We start from the raw sequence: 27,207 nt of genomic DNA on the forward strand, positions 1-27,207 counted from the left end.
TTGATCGCACATTAATACAGTGTTCGCCATCTTCTCCTCTTGTCATGATCGTCAAAGTCTGTATAATCGTCGTTATCCGTTTTTGTCTATCTTTTGTCATTTTTCAAATATAATCTGGCAATGTGAAAAAGGATGACTTTAACTACTTTAATTTTAATTACAGTAATAATATTTATAATTATAATTTGAAATTAGATCGACAAGAATATAAATCAATTAAGATAAATAATCGTATTTTTGTTCAAAGTTGATCATAGTGCTCAAGTATTAATTTTGATGTAAATTTATATACATATCCAATTCTGCAAATATTTATTATTATATCATAATACATATATTATATTTATTAGATATAATATACTATATATTTATTGTTTATATATTATGTAGTGTATAATATTCGTGCATGCAGATACGAAAGCGTATATACACTTGTTTTTATATAATATTTAAATAATTTGTATAACAGAAAGTTCTTCAAAGTTTAAAATTTAATTCGAAAAGCGAATTTAGTTCAATTATTAAGAGTTCAACTAACTCACGTTACATAGATAAGGGTTAACGCGTTCAATGCCGGTGACGGTGATGAATATACTAGTATTGCACGCAAACGCTTTGCTGATATTGTACTCTAATCTGCTACGAGGTAAAGACGTATTAGCGAAAGCATCTGATATCCAATTGCTTGAACACTAACATGAAATGCTTATTGATTGCCGCCAATACAATTTCATGTACGTAACCGATAAATCCCAGAATTACGTAAATTCATTTTTAAATTGTCTATAACCGAGAATATATAGAAACTTAATAAAGATCTTATATAGGAATTTCTCTATCTTAAGAATTTATAAAATTTATACGAAAATATTTGTCACATTTTATTCTTAGTGTAAAATTAGTTCTGTTTTAAATTGTCCTGGATGAAAGTCGTTGCCTTTTCTTAATACTTATCTTCCACTAATACCGAAAATAACAGCAGAATATCTTTTCATATTTGGAATTAGTGGGTGTCATTAAAACGAAAAGTCATAACGAAGTGCCACATCATGGAGGGTTGCGTAGAGCAACATACTGAGCCACGTAAATGCACGTGAAATGCATTTACGGTGGCGTATTGGCGACGAGAAAATTGAAATTTTGCCTGGCGGAACACTTTTCCACGTGCACCATCTGGTCGGAGAGTCGCGGTAAGAGCTTTCATTGCGAAATGTCTTCTGCTCGTTAACGAGTTAACGAGAAGAAACGCGGGCGAAAAAGGGCTGAGACTCGGATAGAGGCGCGATGAAGAGGCGAAGAGCGTTAGTCCGATGCTTTCTGAAACTCCCGGATGAAATTCCAGTTGCAAGCGTGCGGTAATGCAGAACCGACCGAATGGAGGATTGTTAATCCGTAATAATGGCGCTCTCGAAAACTCGTCTGCTACTTTCTCGCGCGCAACTAAACATTCCGTGTCCTGCATTAACGTCCACTTTTATCTTCATCGATGATCATTTTAGTTTCGTCACGCGATTTTTTACATAATATATTTGTTCGTCGGGCAATCAAGATTTTTTTGCAATTAGCATGAAAAAAGATATATCTTCTTGCATGTGCGTTTAAAATTGTCACGCGAACTTTTACCGATTGGACTTGTGGAAATCCGAAAAGCGAGAACTCTTTTTTCGCGACGTTTCTACAGCGAATAAAGCCAATTGTAAAATGAGTTTTTTTATCGAGTCCACTCGGATTAATTGTAACGATGCGATAACTGTGACACCGCAATATTTTCTGGTAGCTTAATCAAGCCATGAGATTTCACGCTATATATAAGTAGCATAAAAAAGCTATTCTTTTCTTGTAAAAGGAAAATCGTAGCAAGGAAAAGCTTAATATAAATAATATTCGTCTAAATATTTCCAATTTTTTTAGAATAAATTTTTAATAATAATCGGCTCTCGTCTGACAATAAATCTAGTTCATAAGATTTTTATGTACAATAACTCTTTCTTCTTTGATTTGGCGCATTGCGATCGTATGTGGTATGATGGAGCAGTTTCGAGCGTACAATTTCACGAATTGTCTTTAAGTAATAAAATTATTCTTCACAAACATAGCATGACGTACGAGAGCTATCGATGTGCTAACATTGTTTAGTAATTATTGCCGACGTTGCGGTTTTACGCGGTAAGAAAAAGGAAAAGAGGAACAGTCGCAATAGCTAGAAGAAAACATCGTAAAGTAAACATTACAGGATCTTCATAAATCGGCCTTTGAATCTTCGCAATCACTTATATTTGCATACCAAAGATTAATTCAGCGAGAAGACGATATTCATGAAAATGCATGTCTCGAGTGCGTTCGCGAATATCATAGGAATATTATTTTCTCCCTTGCAAGGGATAAAGTTCCGACACACGTTTTACTTGCGTGAGTAAGTAGAAGCCTGGTGAAAGTGCCGACGAAAGCAACAACTTGACGTAGAGTGGCGGACAAGAGAAGGGAGATATCGATTGTGTCGACAGCTTGCACTTCCGAAGCAGATGCAATTCTTTTATTCCGCGTTCACACGTCGCTATATGGATAAACTCAATACGTACCGGATAACAGATTTCACTGTACGGATGTTTCCAATATCTGTCGCTAAAATTCACGGTACACTCTACCTATTTTATTTGAACACTCAATTTATATAAGTGCGCATTTAGAATCAATTTCCTTTTTCCGTCCAACTTCCCCATTTATTTAGCTTCGATTCCATCGAATGAAAAACAGTGACATATATTAAATTAATAAAGCAAAATGAAATGTCTTTCTCATTGTTGTATTGAATCTGCGATCTCAATAAATAATCGTTTTAATTCGTAATTATTAATTATTAAAAACTAAAAGTATCAAAAGTTAACAATTATACAGAGCACTCTTATACATATTGCCTACGTTTAAGGAAAATGAAATATATCTATAAAAACTTTATACTATTTATACTATAAAAAAGTTAAAGATATGAAATATTAATTTTTTAATATTAAATAAACTTTTTAAAATCTTTACATTTTTGTTATATATTTCATATATTTCATAGATGAGAAGTACGATTATATGGGTAGGATGTACAGATCATAACAAAATTTACAAATAAGATAATAAAATGACATAGTAATTTATAAAATATATTTAAAAATTCTATATATACATAGAAAAAATGTTACAGTTGCCGGAAATAATGATAATTTTCGCCAAAACGCATCAATACATTTGATTGTGATAACCGTAATATAAACATATTTTTACAGCCATAAAGTTAAAGTATACCAATATTACGGTTATCACAATTGTACTATAGTTTTTATAACCAAAAAAACATATTGATAAGCGACTTTTGGTGGCAATCTGAGGCTATTTTTTCCATTAAACTATGGTTTTGTGAATAACTTTTAAAGAGCACAAAATTATTAGTTTAATAATTAATCATAACTAGAAAAAAACAATTTTTACATTATCATCGAGTTAAATGAAGTATCTACAATTTAACCATGATTAATATGTGATTGAGACTTTATTTTTATTATCAGCACATAATGAAAAATCGGAAAAACCATAAGAACAGTTGAAAATGTTTTTCTAATTTCTGCATAAGTCCTCGCACAGCTATAAATTGTATAAATGTTGGAATTAGAGTTTTTTATTTATTACTTATGTGATAAAAATTATAATTCTTCTAAAAATATTAGAATGTTCATCAATGTATCATGTCAAGGATAATTTGTTTTGGTAGTTAATCATAGAAATAAAAGTGATAGTAAAAAAATCTAATCTATTCTAAATGTGATAACGTGACGATTCAAACGTGGAAATAGTACCATAGAGATAATGTAAATGACCGTATTAGTAAAATATGAACAGTAATGAATAAATCGCATTACATGATATGCCAACGTTATTCTGCCAACACCAACATGCGTCAAACAATTTTGCAAAATTTTACACAATTATAAGGAATAACACCGTATTGTGTATCTCCGAAAATGCATTGCGTTACACTGCAGTAAATGCAGTTTAACGATATTTTAATTAATGTTTGTTGTAATTAAATTAATAATTAAATCGGTATACGAGCGGGGACCGCATCTGTATGCGATGTGGACACGAAAATTTCCAAACATTAAAATTGTACGGGATACATAACGGTCCACGCTAGTTAATTACGCGTGGCAATGATGCGTATTTCTGTTTCATTAAATGCGCTATCGCATTTAATCCTCATGTTTTTCCTTTCCATACTGCTGTGGCGTATTTCGTTTTATCACGTTAATGCAGATTGCGAGATGTTAGCATAGCAGTCGGATAATCACCATAGCTTTGGCAAAACGATTTTCTTTGTCAGTCGCAAAGATTTTCTTTGTCGCGCTAATGCTTACGACGCGTAACTTTGAAATTTTTGCGTCAAATGAATGATGCAAAATACATCGTATTCGCTTTCGAACTTCGGTTTTTTAAACGACCGCTCACAAAGAACTATGTATTTTGCTTATCATAAATTCGTGTATTTTGTCCGTGTACAAAATTATAACTTGTATAACAGCGGATCTTAAATATTTTCAGATTTTTTATTAGTAATAATCACAAAAATACTCGTGATTTTTTACGTTATAATTTTTTCACGATGAAGATTTTATAAACGTGTAATAATAATATATCTCTTTGATTACAGCGACAGTGGCGTGGCCGCGGCAGGAGCAGCCCTGTCCAATAGCAGGAGACTTTTGCATGAACGGTGGTACCTGCCTATTTTTTGAGACTGTCGGTGAACCGGCATGCAAGTAAGTAAAATCTCACGAATTTTTATAATAAATTTTACTTGTGTCATTATACTAACTTTTTAAAAAATATATAAATGAAGTTTTTTAATTATTAAGTTCAGAAAATCAATTCGGCGCGCAGTTCGAATGATTACAAATATGTATACATGCATGTACGTACATAATATGTATATATAATTTACATTGCATTATTTAAGCAATAAAGATCCAGCTTTCGCCGTTATGGGCATAAGTTCTATTGGTTGTGTTCTTACATGTACAGTCTAAAAATAAGATTCTTATTTTTTAATTATTATAAGTTTATTACATTAAAAATGGGAACAATGTGTCATTTACAATTTTTTTAAATCTATTAGCTAAATAAAAACAATTTATTCAAAATGAATAAGTAAGGATTCACAAGAATAAAATATCAGTTGTGAAAATAATTTATTCTAAATGAAATAGAGAGAAGTATTCAGGAGAAACGAGGAGATAGTTCTCTGATGTATCGGGAAAAAAAGGGCTTTAGCCTAGACTTCATATTTCTCATTAAGAACCTCAATCTCTCGAAAAATTGACAGCAAACATTTCGTAAAACTTCGTTCAACTCCATTAACTGCTATTGCAAACAAAATAAAAATCAGATGAATCTATTTTTGTAATGGAATTGGAAATAATAGTGCACGTTATAATATTTAGTGTTTGCATATATAAATAATCAGACGTAAAATGATACAAGCGAAATAAATCCTTTTATATACTATTAAAATTGAATAATAGATTAAATCCTGCTACAATGTACGTACAAAATCCATCAATTTGAATAAAACATGTTTACATACGCTACGTATGTATATTGCGTTTTATGAATTTACCACAGATTTATCTCACTGGATTTAACTCATTTTGCATGATCGCAGCAATTAAAAGCGCTTATAACGCTAAGTAGCCAATAATTATGGCTAATAATAGTTTTAGGTATCTACGTAATAATATTTCATTTATGTTTATTCGCATTAAGAATCGTAACAGATCAAATCTAAAACACTATATATATCTCATATATTCCTTTTAAGCAGTCAGAAATCGTCCTTATTTTTTTCTTTTGTTCAAAAAGCAAAAATATCCTATTTATCGAGTAATTGAGAAACCGTTTTTCTAATTGTCGAAAAAGTAGCATCGATCATATGTATAATTGTCTGATATCAGAAATGGAATAGAAATAGATAAATTGATTAATCAAATCATGATGATAATCGACTTCAAGTTCATTTATTTATATTCGTATAAAAGCGTCGTAATCATGAAATTAAAATATTATTTGAAAATAGAAAGAAAATGGCAAATCTAATTCCAAGAAAAGTAATGAATATTGAAATCATATTTTCCAATTAATTTTACATTGTTATTCAATAAAACATTCAATAGAACATTTTATATCACATATACTCGTATAATCTTACATTTAACTATAAAGGTATTTAATATTGAATAAGTAAAATCTATGGATAATCACATTTTTGATAAGAGAAGATTGTCTTAAAATTCAATTCAGTCCGTCATTAAAATTTGATTTTAACGCTATTTCTGAAATACCTTGTAAAGAGAGAAACGGAAAGAGTACAAACGACGAGAAAACGTTTTGCTCACGCTGATGTCTCTACTGGAAAGCACACGAGAAATCGAGCTTACGTTTCTTGTTACGCCCCTTTGTGCGGCCACCGACGAGTTAGCGGTTAGCGGGGTTGAACGAAGTTTCACGAAATGTTTGCTGTCGATTGCTCGAGTGGTCGAGGTTCTTGATAGTCGACGAGAAACGCGAAGTCTAGGCCGAGGCTCTTCTATCTTTTCTCGATACACCAGAGAACGATCTTCTCGTTTCTCCTGGACACTTCTCTCTATTTCCTTCTATGTGTGCTCCTCATCCCTCTTTCTCCATCCGACTCCTACGCGCGATACCTCTTTCAACAATAGATTCTTCCTATAGATTCCTCTTTCTCGCCTTCTCATTCTTCCTCCGAAGTATTCCTCTCCAAGTATCGGTCTTCTATTACCTTTTTCTCTATTCGTCTTACCAACAGAACATTCTTCGTCTGCATTTTCCTAAATTCTCGCGGTTCAGCGATTCTCTCGTTGTTTCTATTTATCTTCCTTTTAATCCACACCTTTATTACTTCTTTCTATAGGTACCTTCTATTTTTATATCGGTCATTGCATTCGTTGCTTTCTTTGGTTCTCGCCTTCATTGTTGTAAAGCCAATAACTGATATTTTTCCTTCTTTTCTTCGCGCCAACAGAAGATGGTTAATATCTTCCGGACTTATATTTTTTTTGCGAATATATCGATATTTTCTGTAAACGTAATTTCGTAGCGAAGTGTTCGAGTGCAGCGAACTCGAAAGTAACGCAATTTATGTTTTAAGATAGAGCTATCGACTTTCGCAATCGTCGACCTCGATATTACGGCCAACCAAACGTGTGCAAAACGTTCGGTCCGGGCTTCGGATGAATTTTCCAAAATTATCGAACCTTACTTCCATCATTGCTTTTTTCACGAGCGGTGCTTCCGAAAATTAAATTTCTTGATGACCTCTCACCCTTTCCTCCTTCCCTCGTCAGCCGCGTGTATTAAATTGATCGGTACGGCCGCGTAGCTGAGTATCCATTTAATTAAAAAAGTTTGCTCGCGAAATGTTCCCTAGCCGGACTTTCCAGCCAGCCGCAATACTCGCGCTCGTTTACGCAACGCACACACGAATGTCGATTTGTCAGAAATTTCAATTGTACGTCGTCGATGATGCACTCGGCAGCCTCTCGTTGGAGTTTTTGTAGTATGAATAGTAAAAAACCAGGTCATTCAAAAAACAAATGAGATACGTTGTAATCTTCTTTTATAATTCTTTGTTAGCTTGAATGGAAACTTGAATGGAAACAGCTACAAGCTTTCATGCGCAGAAAATTATGCAAAATGTGAAATAACAATTATATGATATAATACAATTTGTACACTGAGAAAAAAATGCTGTTGATTCAATTAAAGTCTATATTAGGGGCTGTCACTAACATAAGTAATTAATTTATATATATTTATGATGTATATTTTTAGTTATCATGTATATTTTTATTGACATAAAGGCCTTGATTATTGAAATAATAATTTATGTCAATAAAAATATACATGAATTAATCATTTATGTTAGTGACAGCCCGTAATACAGACTTTAATTGAATCAACAGCATTTTTTTCTCAGTGTATCAATTATAACGCCAGAGATTATTATTTATAGAAGAACAAAATACAAGTAAACGATGAAAATAAAATGATATTAATTAACTGATTGATATTTTATTGTCAGTTTCATTTTATTGCTAGATATTTTTTTCTGGTATTAAGTGTTTGGTATCGATTTAAATAAAATTTGAGAGAAATTATGTATGAAAACAAAGACTTTATTATTTCTTTCTGAAACTAATTTACGCAATAAAAGCACTTTATTTTCGATCACCTGTAATTAAATAAATTCTTTCAAATCTTTATATTTTTTTTTTAATGTCTAGGGCTTTTTCATTTTATCATCAATAAAATTTCGAAGAAATTAAATCCCTTACAAGAAATAAACAAAAGATCGCAAAACACAATCTCGCCACAACACGTCTAAGCGTCAAATCTGCAGCATCCAAATTATCGCGGTTGCATTTTATCACATGCCGTCAATTCTTTTGGTCACTTCCGGCATATCGTAGAGAGGGAAAGAGAGAAGGGGAAAGGAGGGAGGGAACAAAGAGGAGACACAAGCAAATGTAAACTTTTTCGCACTGGCGACGCTCATAAATCTCGCCCCCGAAGGTAACTTCCATCTCTCTCGTTCCCGTACGACGCAATACACCACCGCTATCACCTGTGTCGAGAGTCCTAGTTTCCCCTAGTTTGTTTCTGTTAGGCGACCCCCCTCAACTTGTTAACTTTACGTTCTTACCACTTACGACCAAATTGTCGCATAAAATATGCGCTGTGACGACAAGGCTAGCTCCCTCTCTGTATACCACGGTCCACGATACTTCTGTGCCCAACAAACAGTCTTCCTGCTTTATATATCTTCTTTTTCTTGATTTTTACGTATAATTAAAAGTACTATGTCACATTGTCGACGATTGCACCCATATGTGTCAGTTGAATTAGCATTAACGCCCGAGAGATTTATTTGCTCACTTTCTAAACGATGTAGAGGGTTGTTTCAGAAATGCAACGCGCTTCATTTAAATCATAATTAGTCAGACTGAAAACACAGCGGTTGCTCTTTTACGTTAAAGTATTAATGTAAAACTATGGAGGAAAAAGAGTTATTTAATGAAGTGTTTAATAAGAAAAATACGTAAATATTTACATAATTTCAATGCTAGATATTTTGTTAAAAAAAATTTTTTCTATAAGAGAAGTATATAAAAATTTGTTTATCACTTATCAAAATATCTAGCATTGAAATTATTAAAATAAATTAATATCTAGTATTAAAATTGTTAAAATCAATTCACTCTACTCGAATAAAAAGGTATAAAATATACAAAGTCAATCAACAGTTTTGTAATTTCTATGTAGACTTTTTGAAAGCAGTTAAATATTCGGGAAAATTTTGAAAACTATTATACCGCTCAAAAAATAGAGAGATAAAAAATGGAAAAACATTGCAAATACAATGTTTTGTAACCCGTATATTCAGCGACGCGACATACGTACTATATGTACAAGCGCTATTTGAAACACTGCTATATGTAGACGCTGTTATTCGAGTTGCATCAGATCACTCGTCACGTCTGTAGTTGTCAAGGCAGATTTAAAACGGATCGCCACCGGTAATTCGGTCAAACGTACCGAGATTGGACGTGCCAGCGTGACAATAAAATCAGTAGTGGATTTTGCGAACGCGTTCGCAAAATCCTATGCACGCAAGAATTATTTACACAAAAAAATCTACCAGGCAGCTCATTATGCGTAACTAAAAAAATATCCAAATAAAAAAAATAATACTCTTGAATATCGCAAAACAAAAAAAACGCTTATTTATCTCTCTAATCTCTTGTAAAGTAATATATGTAATACTTAACACATAATTTATTCTTCAAATAAAAGAGATGATGTCAAAATTGATTTCTAATTATAATATTTCACAATGCATGTGTTAATTAATTATACAGCTATAAATAGAATTTTTTATCGAAACCACATTTAATTTATAAAATTTAGAAATATGAAATTTTTAAGGAAATTAAATTAATTGGCGCTTAATTAAAATAAATGAAAAATATAAAAGATAAAATGATTTCTTTCAACCAAACTCTTCAATTATTTGTTAGTGTTTTATTAAGCGATAATTGGCTAAACTACGTACAGTGACTGTCCTATTTTTGGCAACTACGAAAGATAAACACTCTAATAAAAAGACAAACGCAAGCTACTAAAAGACCACAGCCGACCAGTCGACGAGAGCTCCTCTTTTGTGTCTTTTGGAAAAGTTCTCTAACCCTGGCCCACATACAACGAGAGACCAGACAACGTGTATACTATGCGCGTATAAAAGATCGAGCAATAAAACCGGTATAGCAGCTGCCGTACAGTAGTACAACAGTTGCAATTGCGAGCCATCGGACACTTTCAGAGTCAACGGCGCGGCGGAAACAGCGGAAGTATGTCGTCTTTTTTGAGACGCTCATTATTTTAACGGAATACGGCAAGCTTTTATGCGAAAAAAATATCCAGCAGGTTGGCTCGTTGCGACACTTCGTGATGAAACTTTGCACGGCTTTCTTTCCCCGCGTGAGTCCATAAGCGACGCATAAAAAAACGCGCAGGACCGACGATATTGTGTACCGCGATGTATTAAGGCGACATGTATAATAATTTATGTGTTCGTTGATTTTTTATTCGCTTATTTCTCACGATGATGATATAAAACAAGTAATAAGCTTCAAACGTAATAAGCCAAGCAAAAAGTAAATAAAGCTTTAATAAAATTTAACTATTGAATGAGACTTTTTCCTGGTCTCCTTTCAAAAATTCAAAATTCATAAAAATTTCTATCTAAAATAAAGTTCTTTTCAAAAAATGTATAGTTTAAATTAAAATGATATTTTCTTTCACATGTGTTATATTTACAATACATAGTTAAATTTCACCCTTATATAGTACACGATACGATTAATTTACATTCTATTTCGTAGAATTAAACGCCAATATATCAAGAAAACAAATCTAGATATACAAACTTACAAAAGCAGAGAATCGTTATTTTTGAAAGATTCAACGATGTGCATAGAATTCCACGGGGAATTTCCACGAATCTCAGGATTTATGATATTATTTCTACGGCGGTGATAGCGACGATGTAGCGATAATATACGGCGGATGTGAAATATTTCCCATGAAGTACAATGTAGTGCGGGACGAGACGATGGTTCGTAATGTATGTCCCGTCGTTATCCGTGCTTTCCGTTTTCACGGTGAGAAAACTCACAAGGAAGATTAAGCTTGCGGCTACGCTGATCGAATGAAAGTGCATATAGGAAGATTGAGGACACAATCCTACCGGTTACATCCCTGTGTACCGCCTCGACTTCTGTAGAAAGTTACGTGAGAGACTGAAATTTTCTAATGCCATTCTTTCAAACTTCCTGCGACACATAATGTCTCGGCATGATACATTTTCTAGGCAAAGCCACGTTCTCGCTAGGAAAGGGAGATCGCGAATTCGCTTACGTTTGCGCTACATCTGTTCCATCAGATAAAATAGGGCGCGCACAACATAAATTTTCAGAGGGATGTAAATTGTATGCGCCGGTGTCCTCTATAAAGCAGAGGACACTATGCGATCGTGTAGCAGATCGATCAGCTCTCGGGGGTGATGCAATTTTATCGGAGACAATACTTTATATTTATAATTTGACATTACTTTATATTTATAATTTGACATTGCGAAATTAATCAACTTAGAATGACTGCAGCTTATTAAATTTTACAATATATGAATTTTTTAATTAGACATTGAAATCAAGTTGAAATTAAATTGACGCTGTCCAAAGACGATGTATAACGTGCTATTTTCTCTGACTATTGTTATCCTCTTTATTTCATGCAATTATTTTTCCATTCCCCTCGTAAGTCTTAAAATAATCTCCAAATTTGCTGTCACGTAATAAAATTCTACGGAAAAATCGTGATGCGGTATGAAATAGAGAGCGACATTATGCTAACTGAATTGATCGTAGAAGTCGGTAATAAACAACAAGCGTTACAATTGGAGACATGCAATCCCTTTATGCAGCGTAGTTGAATCCTTCTCTTCGTGACACATTGTCTGCTAAAGAATATTGTACAAGTTAACAAAAGCGCGTTTCAACAGGTCCCGACATATCGTTATCGATGAGAACTCGCCATTTACACCGGTAAACTTTCTCGAGGACGCATCAGAAATTCATGAAGCAGCTCAATTTTCTAACAGTATTTGTAGCGACATCGTTACTAATGTACATGAATGCAAAGCCGGCTGAATTCAATGTGTCGCTCGCAGAGACGGTTTATTGTTGGAGCGACAAGATTCTGCATCCCGAGGATAGGAACTGTCTATCCATCTTCTATCTTCTCTCTCTCTCTCTCTCTTCCTCCCCCCCCCCTCTCTCTCTCTCTCTCTCTCTCGCTTTGCAAATACACTATACGCTACACGGTTCTCTTTCATATACCGTGCAGGAAAACCGCGAATCGTCGGTTTAGTCGACCTAGGCGGCATTTAACGTCTAAGCCACGTGCCCCATTTCTAACCCGGTTGTAATCGAATCGTCGCGAGCGAACGGTTCAAAGTACTTGCCTCGTCTTTGCCTGCCATCAGCAATCCCTGTTTACAGTGCGAGCGTTGCGTGATTCAGTTCTGAAATATCGTGTAGCGCAATATAAAGAGCGCCCGCAACGAGCGGCCGTGTTAATAAAGAGACTTTGTGTTTATTGTGCTGCGATATTACGGGTCCACATACTTGAACGTTTACAATATAATATAATTTATAATATATACGAGTGTTGCGTCACGTTTTGTTTTAAAGTCAATAATTTGTAATATGCAATACAAAGTTTAAATGTTGATGTATACGATATACACAAAGACCGCGCGTTGCCATGTGTTACAAAATGTAATATAATGTCATATGGGTACAAGTGAATTACCAACTTGAACGTATTCGTATTGTTCTGCTAACACCTAACAAATATTACGACTGCATGTGGATGCATAAACGCCCGCATGGCGTGCGGTTACCCTCCGTACAAACGGACAGTAATAGTCGAAAGTGTACTCACGAAATGGTTCCACGACGAAGGAGTCTACTGTGTCTATGGCGTAACCGCGTAACTACGCCCAGTTTCACGCCGGAAATACGGTTTTCGCACGCGGATACAGAGTAGTATTGTTCCATGAAAATTGTAATTAAGCCCACAACCAACTGTCGTCCAATTTTCTCACGTTTACGCCACCTACGTACCAAATCATTCTTCATCGCGCGGTTTCCCGATGTTTATACCCTTTTATGAGAGATATAAGTAATCATGTGCTCATAAGTAATCGTAAATTAATTTACAATACAATATGATGCAATTATTTATATTGAAATTTCGTTTATAAAATATAACCAGTGAAAATGGATAAATCATTGATGACTGCGCTTACAAATTAAGAGATAGTCAATAAATAAAATGATAGGAAATAGAATTTTAATTATTAATATAAAATAATATTCACACAATATTTTTTTATTATATTACAGTTATATTATGTTATTTATAATATATTATATAATATTATTTCAGAAATATTGTCTGTGATAAAAATAAAATCATTCTGTAACATTTATATTATAGTAATGGACTTCCTACAATAAGCCATTATCTAAACTTTAAGTCTTAAGCCATAAGAAATTGACCAATTATAGTCAACGAGAAAAAAATAATCGACTATGATTGGTCAATTTCTTACGGCTTAAGATTTAGCTTAAGTGACAACTTATTGTAGAAAGCCTATAATATTTAAATTAAAAGATATTAAAGATAAGGAGTACTCTGTGAATTGAATTTCAAAATTAAAAATGAATAATGAAATATTATTTGTCCCACAATTCGTGAATCTCAATGGAATTTTAATTGTAACTAAAATATGATTGAAATAATGATTTTGATAATATGGTAAATTTAATATTAAAATTCAGAATGATTTTTAACCATTTTAATATTTTACATAACATATTTTTTTTAAGTATAGATATTTTCCATTGTAATTCAATACAATTTAAAGTTTTTACAATTGATAAATTTTGTGCTTCGTAAGTAATGATTAATTTGAGTAATTCGAAATGAATTACACATTGATAATACAATGTTGTGAAATTAATGACTAGAATAATAATTAAGCAGAAAATAACATCGATCTCGTGCTTATCATTACGCATATCTCGGAAGTGTAAATATTACCCTTGTGAAATGCTACAATCACAAGGCATAGTTTAAATGATTTCCTCGTCTGGCAATCAACAGAAAAGGTAATCAGACATATACATATAAATTTGCTACAGAAAATATATCTGTGCAATAAAGTAACTTGACTTATCATCAGATCCAAAAGAAAAAAAATCTACGAGTTATATGCATAAGCGCGACATTAAAACGAGGATTATGTGTTATATACCTTCAAGCGCGACTGGTATCACCGATAAGATATTCATTTAGAGAAGGTAAATTTATTCTTTATTGCTGTACTTTTATGGATCGTATACGTACATCGTTTCTGAAACGGCGACGAATTTAATTCTTTCAAACCATTACGTATGAAATAGTTTCTTTTATTTACAACATGCAAATATAAAGACATATTTTTGCTGTGAAAGAAAGAAGGAAAGCAACTAAAAATATGAACAAGTACAATTGAAAATAATAAAAAATGGCATATGAAAATCACACCTTCCAATTATTTTGATAGCTCACAATTAATAAAAAAATGCTATATCCCAAAATTATTAAATTCCATTTCGTCCATTGTCACGACAAACTAATTGTATTAATAATAAAGAGTATCTCTTTAAATTTCTCTTCAAATCTTTATCTCTATAATACCCATTTCTACCAATATAGATTAATTTTAATCTTAGTTCAATTCACTCTTCATCTTTTTCTAATTCTTAGAATTAGAAAGATATGAAAAATTAATTAAACTGAGATTATTAAAATTAAATTACATTGTTAGAAACGAAAATTAGAAAAAGATAAAAAAATAAGTTGAACTAACAAATAATGCTACCCAACTATCACTCACCAATCTGGATAAAACTATGCACACATGTTTAACATTGAAAAATATTAACCTGCGTTTTTCTATTTTCCCCAAAATAAATGTGTTTCTGACGAAAGTTGTAGAGTTGATGAAAAACTATGTAATGATGTCCTTATCTTGAAAAACTATGTAATGATGTCCTTATCTTGAAGGATATAGTCAAATGTCGTTTGGAAGTCAAGTTGATTTTTTCAATGCTAACTTCAAAAAACAGCAAAAATAAGACGAAAATCAGAATTTAACATATTTTATTGCTTTCTTTATGCTCGGAGTAATTCTCGTGGCAAGATAACACATTTTTGGAATTGGTTGAGGGGGTGATTTCAATCCTTAAAATTCATTTCGAGGAAAAATAGAAAAACACAGGTTCAATATTTTTCAATGTTAAACAAGTGTGCATAGTTTCATTCAGATTGGTGAGTAACAGTTAGGTAGTGTTACTTGTAAGATTTAAGTTAATCTATGTTGATATGAAATGGACATAAATCGAATCCTGAAAAGATTGATTTTTAATCGAAACTAAAGGGCCAATTATCATATATACGTAAGTGAATATTATATTTGTCGTACAAATATTCATCACCGTCGCTTTCAGTCAGAACGTCAGCTCTTTACGGTAGCCACATTAAAGCAGCGCTGCAACAAAATGCCAAACTCCATGTCGCTTTCTATACAACGAACGCATTTATTCGCGAGTGACGGCAAAGAAGGCTTTATTCGTTTGTCGACGCATTCACGACGAAAGTGGTCCCGGCACACGAAGCAAGTACTGCTTTGTAGCTTCGTAACATATGTATATGTACATACGTGGACATGAGAAAAAGAGTGGAATCGTTACACGTGAATCCCTGACCGTCGTGAAAACTTAACCGTCACACCGGTCGACCACAGAGAAAGCCCGGATTCAACCTAATAATTTATCGCAAAACCCTGGTGATAGGTCAAACTTTTCTTTTTCCAATTTCCCTGCAATGGCAGCACCCTGCTGTTCGATATGCGAAAGGTGCGCTCCAGGAAATGGCGCCGGTGGATTCGGTGGTGGCTTATGAATGGCTAATTAATCCACGAAAACCGGCTCTTGCGTGCGTCCCAGTGCGACTCTCGTACGCTCCGTTAACGCCACTAAGCCGGCCTAAAACCATGCACTTCGCGGTACGCTGTTTTATTCAGAGCAGCGGCACTTTGCTGAAATGATGATTTATTTAGACGTGCGCCGCGTGCGAGGAATGGCCTCTCACCTGAGTGCATCGAACCGGCGGCTCGTTGAACATTGTTAGTCGCTTTTACGGGGCCACTCCGCCGTTGATTCCTGATGCGCCGACCCTCCTGAATTTGCGATCGTCCACTCTTCTTCTCATTCGCGACGACTCACAAAGAGACACGTAACATTCCCTTAAATCTTAGAAGAAATAGGACAAAGTAAATTTATTTTACGGCTATGAAATGTACTCAGATTGGATCTGTTTATGTAAATGGACAGATGATGTCTTAATATCAATGACTTATAACACATCAAATGATAATTTAACGTTGCAATGTCAGATAGTAATTTAATTTTAATAACAAAATGAACTAGAAAATAGTTTCTAGATTCACATAACAATATAGAATATTATTACAAAAAGAACGATTTTGCCTAAAGTATCTAAATATTTAAATAGTACAAATTTGAAAATAATTTTGTTGGCTCTTCAAATTAATTATGTAGGAAACTCAGACGTGATGAGCAATGCTAGACAAAATTTTAATATTCAAGCAACCAGAGCTTGAGCATTTTACATAATTACTGTGGAGAAAAGGCCCCTATTATGAGATACCGAGTTCATTTTGAGTAAATGTTAGAAGTTTATAGACAGAATTAAAAAAAATAATAGGTCATTTGGAAGGGAATTTAATAAGCTTTAAGATAACGTTATATAAAATTTAATTCAAATTCCATTTTTTTTCTTGAAAATTAAAGAAATGTAATAAATGAGCAAATCGCAAAGTCAAAAAATTATGCTCCTCATATGAGATGTTCCGAGAAATCGATAGTAAAACGCAAAGTATATCAGTATTGCAATTAAAAAACTTTATTTAATGTTTCTAAAATACAAACAAATACAGCCAGCGTGCGCGAAAAGTGAGTGCGATAGATTGTATCCAGAACTCGTCTTCAGGTAGTTGGAATGAAGCATCACAGAAATAGGCACTCGATGTTCATTCCGATTGTCTTTTTTATTATTGTACAATAACATTTATACTTTAACAATGATTTTCACTATAACATAGGAGCATGGGTTATTTCATATTAGAAATATCCTGAGTATCTCATATTAGTATCCCGCATTTTTCTATTAGTACGACCTTACTCTATCACTACATGAAGAATTTATTGCCAAATATTTATTTATTAAATAATAAACAAGACTTAAAGACTCATCTTAATGAAACTTGAAAATATTCAAATTCTAAAATCTTTTTTTACAATGACTACAGGCATGACCTAATATTGAATTTTCTACTAAATAATTTTCAATCCAAAAGCAATAAATTCATGGTGGAACCAATAGGTAGCGTTTATTAATTTAGGAAAAACATCGCTCATAGGCGCCTATCTTATAATGGAAGGCTTTCCTCTATAATCCAACAAAATTATTTTCAGATCTGTAAGATATAAATGTACCAATTAGTCGACATAAATTATTAGATAAAATGACAAAAATTTTAAATACTAAGCTTTTAACGCGACTCTAAATAAATTTGTTTCATTAAATTTTTACAAAGAAATTTATTTAAAGTTTAAATCTTAAATATTATTTTAAATGCTTAATATTTAAAATTGTCATTTCGTCCAATAATTAGATCATATCCACTAACTGTCCACTAACTGGTATATTTATCTTATCTAATTAAATTTTTAGATAGTTCAGTAAAATTGTTTTTTCTGTGTAGGTACCAAGATCTATTTTAACCAAATATATGACTTTTCTGCTCATTTATATATGGATCATTTCTTGCCCAATTTTCACTTGCTATAATTTAACTTTACTAATTTTTAACACCATCAGCCTATTTCTACATCTCAGCGATGATCTCCGCATAAAGAAAATTTCGTGAACAGATGCGAATATGCAAGGAAACTTTCGGCACGTGTCAAATACATCCTTCCTCGCGACAGCCCTTCGATAGCGGATGCAAAGCACGCGGTGGGAGGGAAGAAATGCGGAATCGGAATAAAAGCGATGTAACAGCCGTTGCAGATGCGCCGTCAATACGATAACGCGTTTTGACACGTAAAACTCCAGCAAATCGGCCTTCGTATTTTGTTGGTGCCGGAGCGAAGAGAAATGGGGCCCGGACAACGAAAATATACGACAAGGTGGCAGGTCGTAGGACGCGAGGGGTGAGCAGAGCGTGCGTCTCGAGGAGGCAAACGGAGGAGAGTTTACGGGCGCGTCTCTCCGGACGTGTCTCCTCGCCAAGACAAAATAAAGCTTCTTGCCCCTCTCACTCTTGGCCCGCTTCTTCTTCTATCTTCTCTCACAAGCGAAATCTCGTAACCCCTCGTCTTCCCATCGTTTCCTTTGAAATACTCCTGCCAGACGGTAGACTTGAGACAGTACCGTGTCAAGACTATCTCATAGGTTTGCTCGTCTACGTCGAAAGTACAGGCAAATAAAGTATCCCATCTACTTCAATGACATTCCTCGAATCGTCATCGTCTTCGACTTACGTCAAATATTAAACGTCTTCTCGAAATTCGTGAATTTCTCTTGAAATTCTTGAATTCGTCGTTTATCGAGCAATAGAAAACTCTCGTGAGCTAATCCCCGATTTTCGCAAAACTTTATAGTTTTGTAGAGCAAACGGAAATAATTTCGATGTATCGTTTTCTTCTTGTTGCGATATATTCAAGTTTACGAGAAATGGAGACTACTCTCTGCGGAGTTGTACCACTGAAGGCTGTATCTTGGAAACTTTCGTAGATAAAAATGAAATTCCACCGACAAAAGTTTTATGTCTTCAAACGAGCAATAAAAAGTTCCCAAACGTTAGAAAATGTATTACCGATGATTTTCGATAAAGACAAGCGTTCGGAAAATCTTTTGGGATTTAAGTTTGTCGGAACAAATAATTTAGTTAGATAATAATTATAAGTTTAGTTATCACAAGTAATTAATAATGAATTAAAGCACGCGTATAAATTATATAATGGATTTCTTCGCAATGATAACATTGTAACAATAATTATTTTTTAACGATTATATAATTATTTTCTTAATAGTATTGTATAAATGAAAAAACATGAATTTTTTATAATTTTGTAAAATTTGAACTACTATATATTTATATAGTAAATAAAATATAATAACTATTATATTTTTTATTATTTTTTAAAAGTCATTAGATTTTTTTAATGGATTTCGATCGTCCGATTCGATTTTAGAATAAAAATAAACGTTATCAGATATATATGAGCTTAAAGCAAGCTAAAAGAGAGCAGACTAAAAATTTATTGCAGGAATGGATTGCCTTGAATCCGATTTCGCGTTTCGTGGAATGTTAAGTATTCTTTTTCTGGCCTGTGTAAAATTTGTAAATGTCACTGAAAGCTTCGAGATTCGTTCACATGCACAGACACAAATAAAACATGCCACCAATTTCGAATAATAAATTCAGTAGATGAGATTTGAATTCTGATATATATTTATCAATATCTACTTCTTTATTATTCAACATTATACTGTTTCAATATTCTCTAATTCATTTATAACTTCGAAAGTACACTGATCAATTAAGTAGAAATTTATTTCAAAAATTAGATTAAATCGCGGAATTACACATGTAAATAATAAAAAATAACGTTTTATATTATACTATATCGATATTATTATTATACTATATGTATATGAGAATAATGTAAAATTGATTGCATTACTCACAGGGGAACGTTCCAAATTGCAAAAGCGATATCCAAGAAACGCTATCAATCGAAAAATCACATTTGAAATAAATATTCTAGATTGTCAAAATTTGAGATTGTAAATTCTATACCTGATTTGGTACGAAACATATTTCGTTTTAGTCATTTTAAATATCTCTCGACAATACATTTTTGGAAAAAATATTTCAAATAAAAGTTGTAGGGTGCCATTTGAAGAGGGCCATTAGATGAGTTGTTTAGATTTAAAAAAATAATTAACCTGAATTTTATTGGGCCTAAAATGGGCCCAAATATGGAATACGTTCCCTTACGTTCCCAAACGTTCCCTTACGTTCCCTTATATTTACCAAATACGTTCCCTTGTCAGTAAAACTAAAATTTGGTTATTAATGTAGAAACTGCAACTTACAAATTTGATACTAGGCGGATCTATTTAATTATAATGGTTAATTCAGCAGAGAAAACATATTAAAGATTCACTGATCAGTGAGTGCTCAATGAATCTTTAATATATTCGGTTAAATGGTAATATCATACTTAGATTTAGCAAAAAATTAAAACTAATCATATTAAAGAATCATTGAGCGCTCACTGATCAATATTCTCTTGCTGCCCATATCAATTAAAAATAATTGCTTTAATTATACCAATTTAAATTGAACAATTATATAATCTCAATTTTTAATCTTTTATCCAAATAAAAATAATTAATCACAGAAAATTCGCTTCGAAATCTTAGAAAAGAGATAGAATTTATTAATTTTTCTCATTAAATTAGTATTTTCTAATACACGTCAAGAAATTCGGTCAATATCGGTTCAAAAACAAATTCGTTTTTAAATAACCTCAGAGAGAGAGAGAGAAAGAGAAAGAGAGAGAGAGAGAGAGAGAGAGAGAGAGAGAGAGAGAGCACACGAAATGAAACTGTTCAATTATTCCTGTCGTAATCAGACCGTTGAAATATATAAGAAGCAATTCTTTGGGTCAATAAAAGAAAATTATTCAAAAGATTAAATACAAGGCACTCGTTTTACATGTGCACGTTCCTGCCGTGCAATTAAACGAAGATAAAAATGAGTCCCTCTTACTTTTCTCCGCTATTCACAAATGCACACGATTCTTTTTTTATATCTGTCGCGCGGTAGACAAGGCGGTACCGCTACCGGCTAGCCAAAACATTCGACTTGATTGCGAGCCAAAAATCTCGCCAAAAAGATACACCTGGTCGAGTAGACAGTCTGGCATTCAAGAGAGAAGAAAGGACACGAAGAACGAATAAATTTTTCCGTGCGAATAATTTTTTTTTTGCACGCGTAACTTAAAGATAGTATAAATTAGTACGGATCACATATGTTGATCACATCATATCCAATATCCACAGCAAACTCTCAGAGACGCAAAGAAACAAAAATTCGGTCATTTTTTTTATTAAATACCTTACTTTAATCATCTTTCATTAAGTACTTTACTTATCTCAAAAAAATTGCGGGAAATGAATGTTTATTTCAATGCAGAATAATTTATTTAATAACATAAATAAAAGATTTGAGTGCTATATAAATTACAATTCCACGATAAATTATTGCGTTCTCGTAATGTAAACAACTGTGCAGAAGAATAACTGAGTTTGTCGTTATCAACATACATCAAATAACCGATATTTTAATTAAAGCAAACCCGTCAATATGGCGAAAGGAACATTTCGTGGTTATTTACAAAACCCGTTTCGCTTGACGTATCAAAATGCTTATAATATTTAGAGTAAAAAAATGTACACAGCGTCTGCGAATAAACGATGTACGAAATATTAACGTTAAACGACAGCTGCGGCATTTATTTACTCGCCAGAGTCGAAACAGCCATTATTACTACAATTCGCACGGATCCCGAATGAGTTAACGCCACCGCGCGAAATACGTTTCAGCCTCTCGTGAATTTCTCAAGCGGACATAATCCGCAATATTTAATAGCGGGCGCGGTTATCCCGCTGCTTCGACAGAACTTAATATTCTTCCTTTCCCTCCCCTCGTCGTCATCGTCGGATAATTTCGTCGTAGACGACACACGCACGTACGCACACACCCATATTCACGCACACACGAACCGACAAACATCGTCCGTAAATATTTGCTGCCACCATCATAGCTTATATTGTACACGCGACAAGCAGTATCGTTAAAATAGGTTGACAACCTCGTCTCGTATAGTTAGTATTTAATATAATGGAGATAAGCTTTTTCACTCACCGCTTCCCACGGAATCGACGATGGTTTTCCCGATTACGAAAAAATGGACGACCAAGTGTAATTCTCAAACGTCGAATCAAAAAACGTATAGATGAGATCTAAATACTGTCTGAAAAATTAATACGTCTTTTGATCATTTGAACGATAAATATTGAATGAAAAAGACATTACACTGCTATTATGAATATCAAGTGAATCGTATTTTGTAGCTACATTTTTAATAGAAAAAAAAACGAAATGTGTAAATACATTTTTAATGAAAATAAGAAATTTGTTCATTATACAAGTGAGTGGGATTCGTAAAAATTAAATTTTTAACTTTTTCTTAACTTTTTAAATTTTAATTAAAAAATAATTAAACAAAGATAATTATTACAAAGAATCCTAGTAAATTCGAATCGTTATGGGAGGGAAGTTATACAGAATACTGGTGGAAGAGAAATAATTAAAAATAAATTCGACAATTTAAAGTCTATTCTTTGGATTATAAATCATAAAGAAGTTCTTATTAGATATCGAACAAAATTCGATAAAAAAATCAGTACTTAAAGAATTTATTTCAAGAATGTCACGTTTTCTTACAAATACGTGGTTAGAGAACCGAATTAGCGGTCATATAAACTCAACGAGGTGTAAATCCACCTGTAGCTCTAAGATCCGTATAAATCACGCAGTAAGAAGACGATCGCGCGGAATAACTCTATGGATTAGCGACGTCCAGTCTGCAAACGGTATTTCCTATCCTTGACAAAAGGTGAAGGTAAGAGAACGAGGATCGTAGATTCCCGAAGGCAGAGATATCTTCTTTGGAGCTCACGTATCCATGAAAGCGAAAGCATATCATCCTCCTTTTTACGAGCGAGTGCAGGAGAAAAGCATACTGAATATATCGGGCGCACCCTGCGGATAACGGAGGGAAATGCAAAAAAATTTGCTATCACGCTGTGCGCATGAATTCTGTGCGATAATAAAGAGGCGGAATTTATGATAATGTTATAAGAGCGAATTAAAGACAGTAAAAAATTTTTTCTCGTAATAATGACAGAATTGCTTATAATATTACAATATTTTCAAAATTTACGTAATGTGTTGCTTTCATTGTGATGACTTCTATCATCGATTTTTTTTAAATAAGTAAAAAAATAAAAATAATTTTATATATTCACACAAATATATAAATTATTTTTGTTTAATATTTAGTTGAAAATTATACATAAATTAGCAAAATTGAATAATAAATAAAAAACGATCTATAATGTAAAAACTAACGAGAATCTTTTTTTCTATTTATTTACGTTGGTATATTACATAAATAACGACAATATAATGTTATATTTGATGTATAAAAATTGCTAGAATTGAACATTTGATTTGAAATCTTCTCTGAAGTACAGACGCCGTGTTTCGCGAAAGTTTCGTGTACGTACTCATTCTGGTCAAGTAATGTGAACATTAAAACGAGCCACGAGCTTCGTGTGACACGCGCGCCTTTACTTTCATTCTACAGCAGCATTTTATTACTTACGAAGTCACGTTCACATAGCCTCGAAGCTTAAAAAGGGTAAGAAATTTTTATGGAAGTTAATCAGATTTATGACGTGTAACCTTCATTTTGCACGTCGGAATTTAATTTGTCTATTAAAAAATGTGGGTTTTTTTTAAATACAAAAAATATGGAGTTAAGCTATAACATTTAACTTCATTTATACAATATCTATTTGCTCGGAACTAACCGATGATTTGTTTGAGCAAAACGCATTAAACCATAACTTCTGTTGAGTGCAACCAACTGGATATAGGAATAGCTTTACATAGAATAATGTAATAAATCTCGTATTTATTATTATTATTATTATACCGATTTAATCGCTTAACTGCAGTATCATGGAAGCGAAAAGCATAAGCGAGTGAAACAGGCTGAAATAAATTTCGAGCAACGTATGGCGTAAAGCCGATAGAGGGATGGCACTCTAAAAGGATTTGAAGTAAAATAACGGCTGCGGATTTTCGCGCCTTGATTCTGATCCGTTCGATTAAAAAAATGAAACATTTCATGGATATCAGCAAATGTGATAGTAAATTTAGTTCGAGAATCGCAATATGTTTTACTTTGGATGAGAATTAAAATATTAAAGCAATAATATTACAATACAAGTAAAATAAAAATATTTTTTTTTTCATGTTAATTAATTAATTCTCATAATTAAAAATAAGTAACATATAAAATATTCATTCATATTTGTACAAGTACAGACTAAAATCTTATTTGATTCTTAAAAAAATGTCAATTTATTTAAGACCTTATTGCGATCTCAATTCACTTGTGATAAGAAAGACTTCCTCATTACGCCGGTTAAAAATAAAAATACAATACGAATGTACACATTATACGTGACGGAAAATCCTGAATTAAAAAAAAAGGAAGTTCAGAATGCTTTACAGCCATCGTTAGCGGAGTAACGATAAATTAAATGCAATTCGCTCTCGTAAAATAGCGTTGCCTGCGGTGTTGCTTGATACCGCACCGAATCGCACAGCTTTTATTCGCGAAATAATACCGCGGGCCTCGAACGAATAGTTGCGCGAGGGTGGATTTTTCTGCTTCGCGAACATGCACGTCGCAGGAGGGTAGAAACGGGGTTGCGAGCCACGAGAGGGAGGAATAAATTTCGGGAGGAACACGGTAAAGCTGAAAGAGGGATGGCTCTTTGCCACGACGAAACAGAAAGAGACGTCGCGTAAAGAGGACGTGGGGGAGGGTCTCTTCGGTTCTTTGTACAGAGCCGCGCGTTACCCTGTATATTCGCGTTAACGCCGATACGGAATTTATGGTCGAATAACGGCGACTATCGACGTTGCGCGCACTCCGCTGTGATCGGCAGCGAAAAAGAGAGAAGCCATCCGGGAAGATAGAATATGCGGGGATCATGGGGATGAAGGGGGAACTGGAAACAGATCTGGGGCACCTAATAAAAACGACATAGACCGGATGCTATCGCCACATCCCTCTGGATCGCACTTCTCGTAACGAATGAAAATCACTTCAACTTTTCGCTACTGCCCGTTTCTCGTGAGTTATAAAATTTTAACTCTTCGCTTCGAGAGTTTTTTTACAAAATATCGGATTTTTCGATCGAATATATTGTATAGAAAACGAAAAATGATTAAATTAATCGATTCTTTTTAATTTAACAGAGTCATATTTTTAAAATAATAACAAACAATATAAAATAATAAATGAAAAATATAATTTGTATAGAATATGTTTCAGAATTTCTTACTTTTTTTTTTGACAAATTTTTAGAATTGATTTTTTTTCCCGATAAATAGAAATAAAATTTGACGTAATAGAAAAAAATACCACCGATATCTGAATTAAACGTAACATTTAAACTAATAAAATAGTCAATCTTAAATAATTTCGGAAACAGCAGCATGCCTCCTGTTTGGTAAGACTGTTAAGGATGATAATGCGATTGCCGACACGACAAAGTCTTAATGTTTACGTCGCAGTAACATCTGCAGGACGTATTAATCAACAGCGCCATTACTCAGCGTGCCAAGTGTAAAACGCGCGAACAATCCGAAGCGATTCGCCTTAATTAATTACGTCGCCTCGTGCATTGCGCGTTCCACACGCGCGCACGTGGAAACGTGTGATTTATTTCTTATGCCGTGCAGCACGCGTCTTCATGGTGAACGCATCGCTCCGAATGGAAACGTTTCATCAACTGCGATCTACAATTCTACCACTTCGCGTTTCACCAAGACCAATGATCTACGATCTCACGTGTGTTGCAATTTACAGCTAAGTTATTCTGATTTTATTGCCATTGCTTCTTACATCAAAATCTTTGACAAATATATGTAAAATTCGTTCTTTCTCGATGAAAATTTGAGAAAAAGATCGTCGTTTAAACATCCTTTTTGGATATTTTAAATTATATAAATGTAATCCATAGCAAAATTGTGTAAACAAATAATTCACTGATATACTTAAAATTTGTCAACGTTCTCTTATATTGAAAAAATTTGTAGAATTAAAATAAATTTTAAATAAGATTATATTTGATCCATTTTTACATCAGAAATCTTTTTGCAATAAAGTAGTTCAGCGACAATCTAAATCATTATTAGATTAAAGGAAATGACGAATATGTTTAGGATATCCTATATAATCCTTCTCAGCTACACCAGCGTTATACATTTATTTCCTCACGGTCATATATCAAAAGCATCGCGGTAAATGATTGTTCCACCGCTGCAAAAGCTTTACTGCGAGGACCAAAATATGGCGATTCGAGCGGTCGTCTCGTGATCGGTGGGCAGTCTCAAGGGGTAGGATGGGCAAAGGAGAATCACGATGGGAGGTGACGGAGAGCGAGAGCAAGAGCGAGAACTCGCAAAAGTTAGTTTCAGTGACATATGTGGCCAACGCACGTGGAGACGGAAGTTGAGTCGGGTCTCTCGCCTGGAACCATCCGCCGGGCCCGCGCTCAACCAGCCCATGCTACCTGACATTTCCACCCTCTAACTACCCCCAGCCGTCGCTTAAGGAAATAGAGCTGTCCGACGCAAGCACCGCGATCCTGCGCGTCGCGACGAGCTTTCAAGACGTGCCAATAAATGGTAATCGCGACAAAAATCCACCTTTGCCATCTATCCACAGCAGCTACCCTGTCAATCGTGTAAACAACTTCAGAAGATCGAATATACACTTCTTCGTGGGATGAAAACGAGATATTGACGAAACGAAGCAAAGAAATACAATCTTGTGCTCAACGATGTACTCTTCGAATCGCGAGCTTATTGCAGCTGATTTTTACACATTTTAGATTTATATTTGCAAAATATGTATTGTATGACATTAAGATTTTTATAATTAATAATGA

The 27,207-nt window shown here is 33.6% G+C and overlaps 1 protein-coding gene and 1 long non-coding RNA gene across 6 annotated transcripts in view; one reads left to right on the forward strand and one right to left on the reverse strand.

Moving 5' to 3' along the window:
- Positions 1 to 27,207, forward strand: part of vn (membrane-bound neuregulin protein vein) — a 400,698-nt gene that overhangs the window by 317,376 nt on the left and 56,115 nt on the right. For both annotated transcript variants that reach the window (XR_015546113.1, XM_087409320.1), the window contains exon 4: positions 4,694 to 4,802. Coding sequence is in view for 1 of the 2 variants with exons in the window: in XM_087409320.1 (XP_087265446.1) it covers positions 4,694 to 4,802 (109 nt within the window). In the remaining variant the exon portion in view is untranslated. The remainder of the gene's footprint in view (positions 1 to 4,693; positions 4,803 to 27,207) is intronic.
- Positions 1 to 27,207, reverse strand: part of LOC147908525 (uncharacterized) — a 404,067-nt gene that overhangs the window by 302,528 nt on the left and 74,332 nt on the right. The window lies entirely within an intron of this gene.

Source organism: Acromyrmex echinatior, chromosome 9, assembly GCF_024713525.1.
Source record: "Acromyrmex echinatior isolate Ae372 chromosome 9, ASM2471352v2, whole genome shotgun sequence".
Lineage (NCBI taxonomy): Eukaryota > Metazoa > Arthropoda > Insecta > Hymenoptera > Formicidae > Acromyrmex > Acromyrmex echinatior.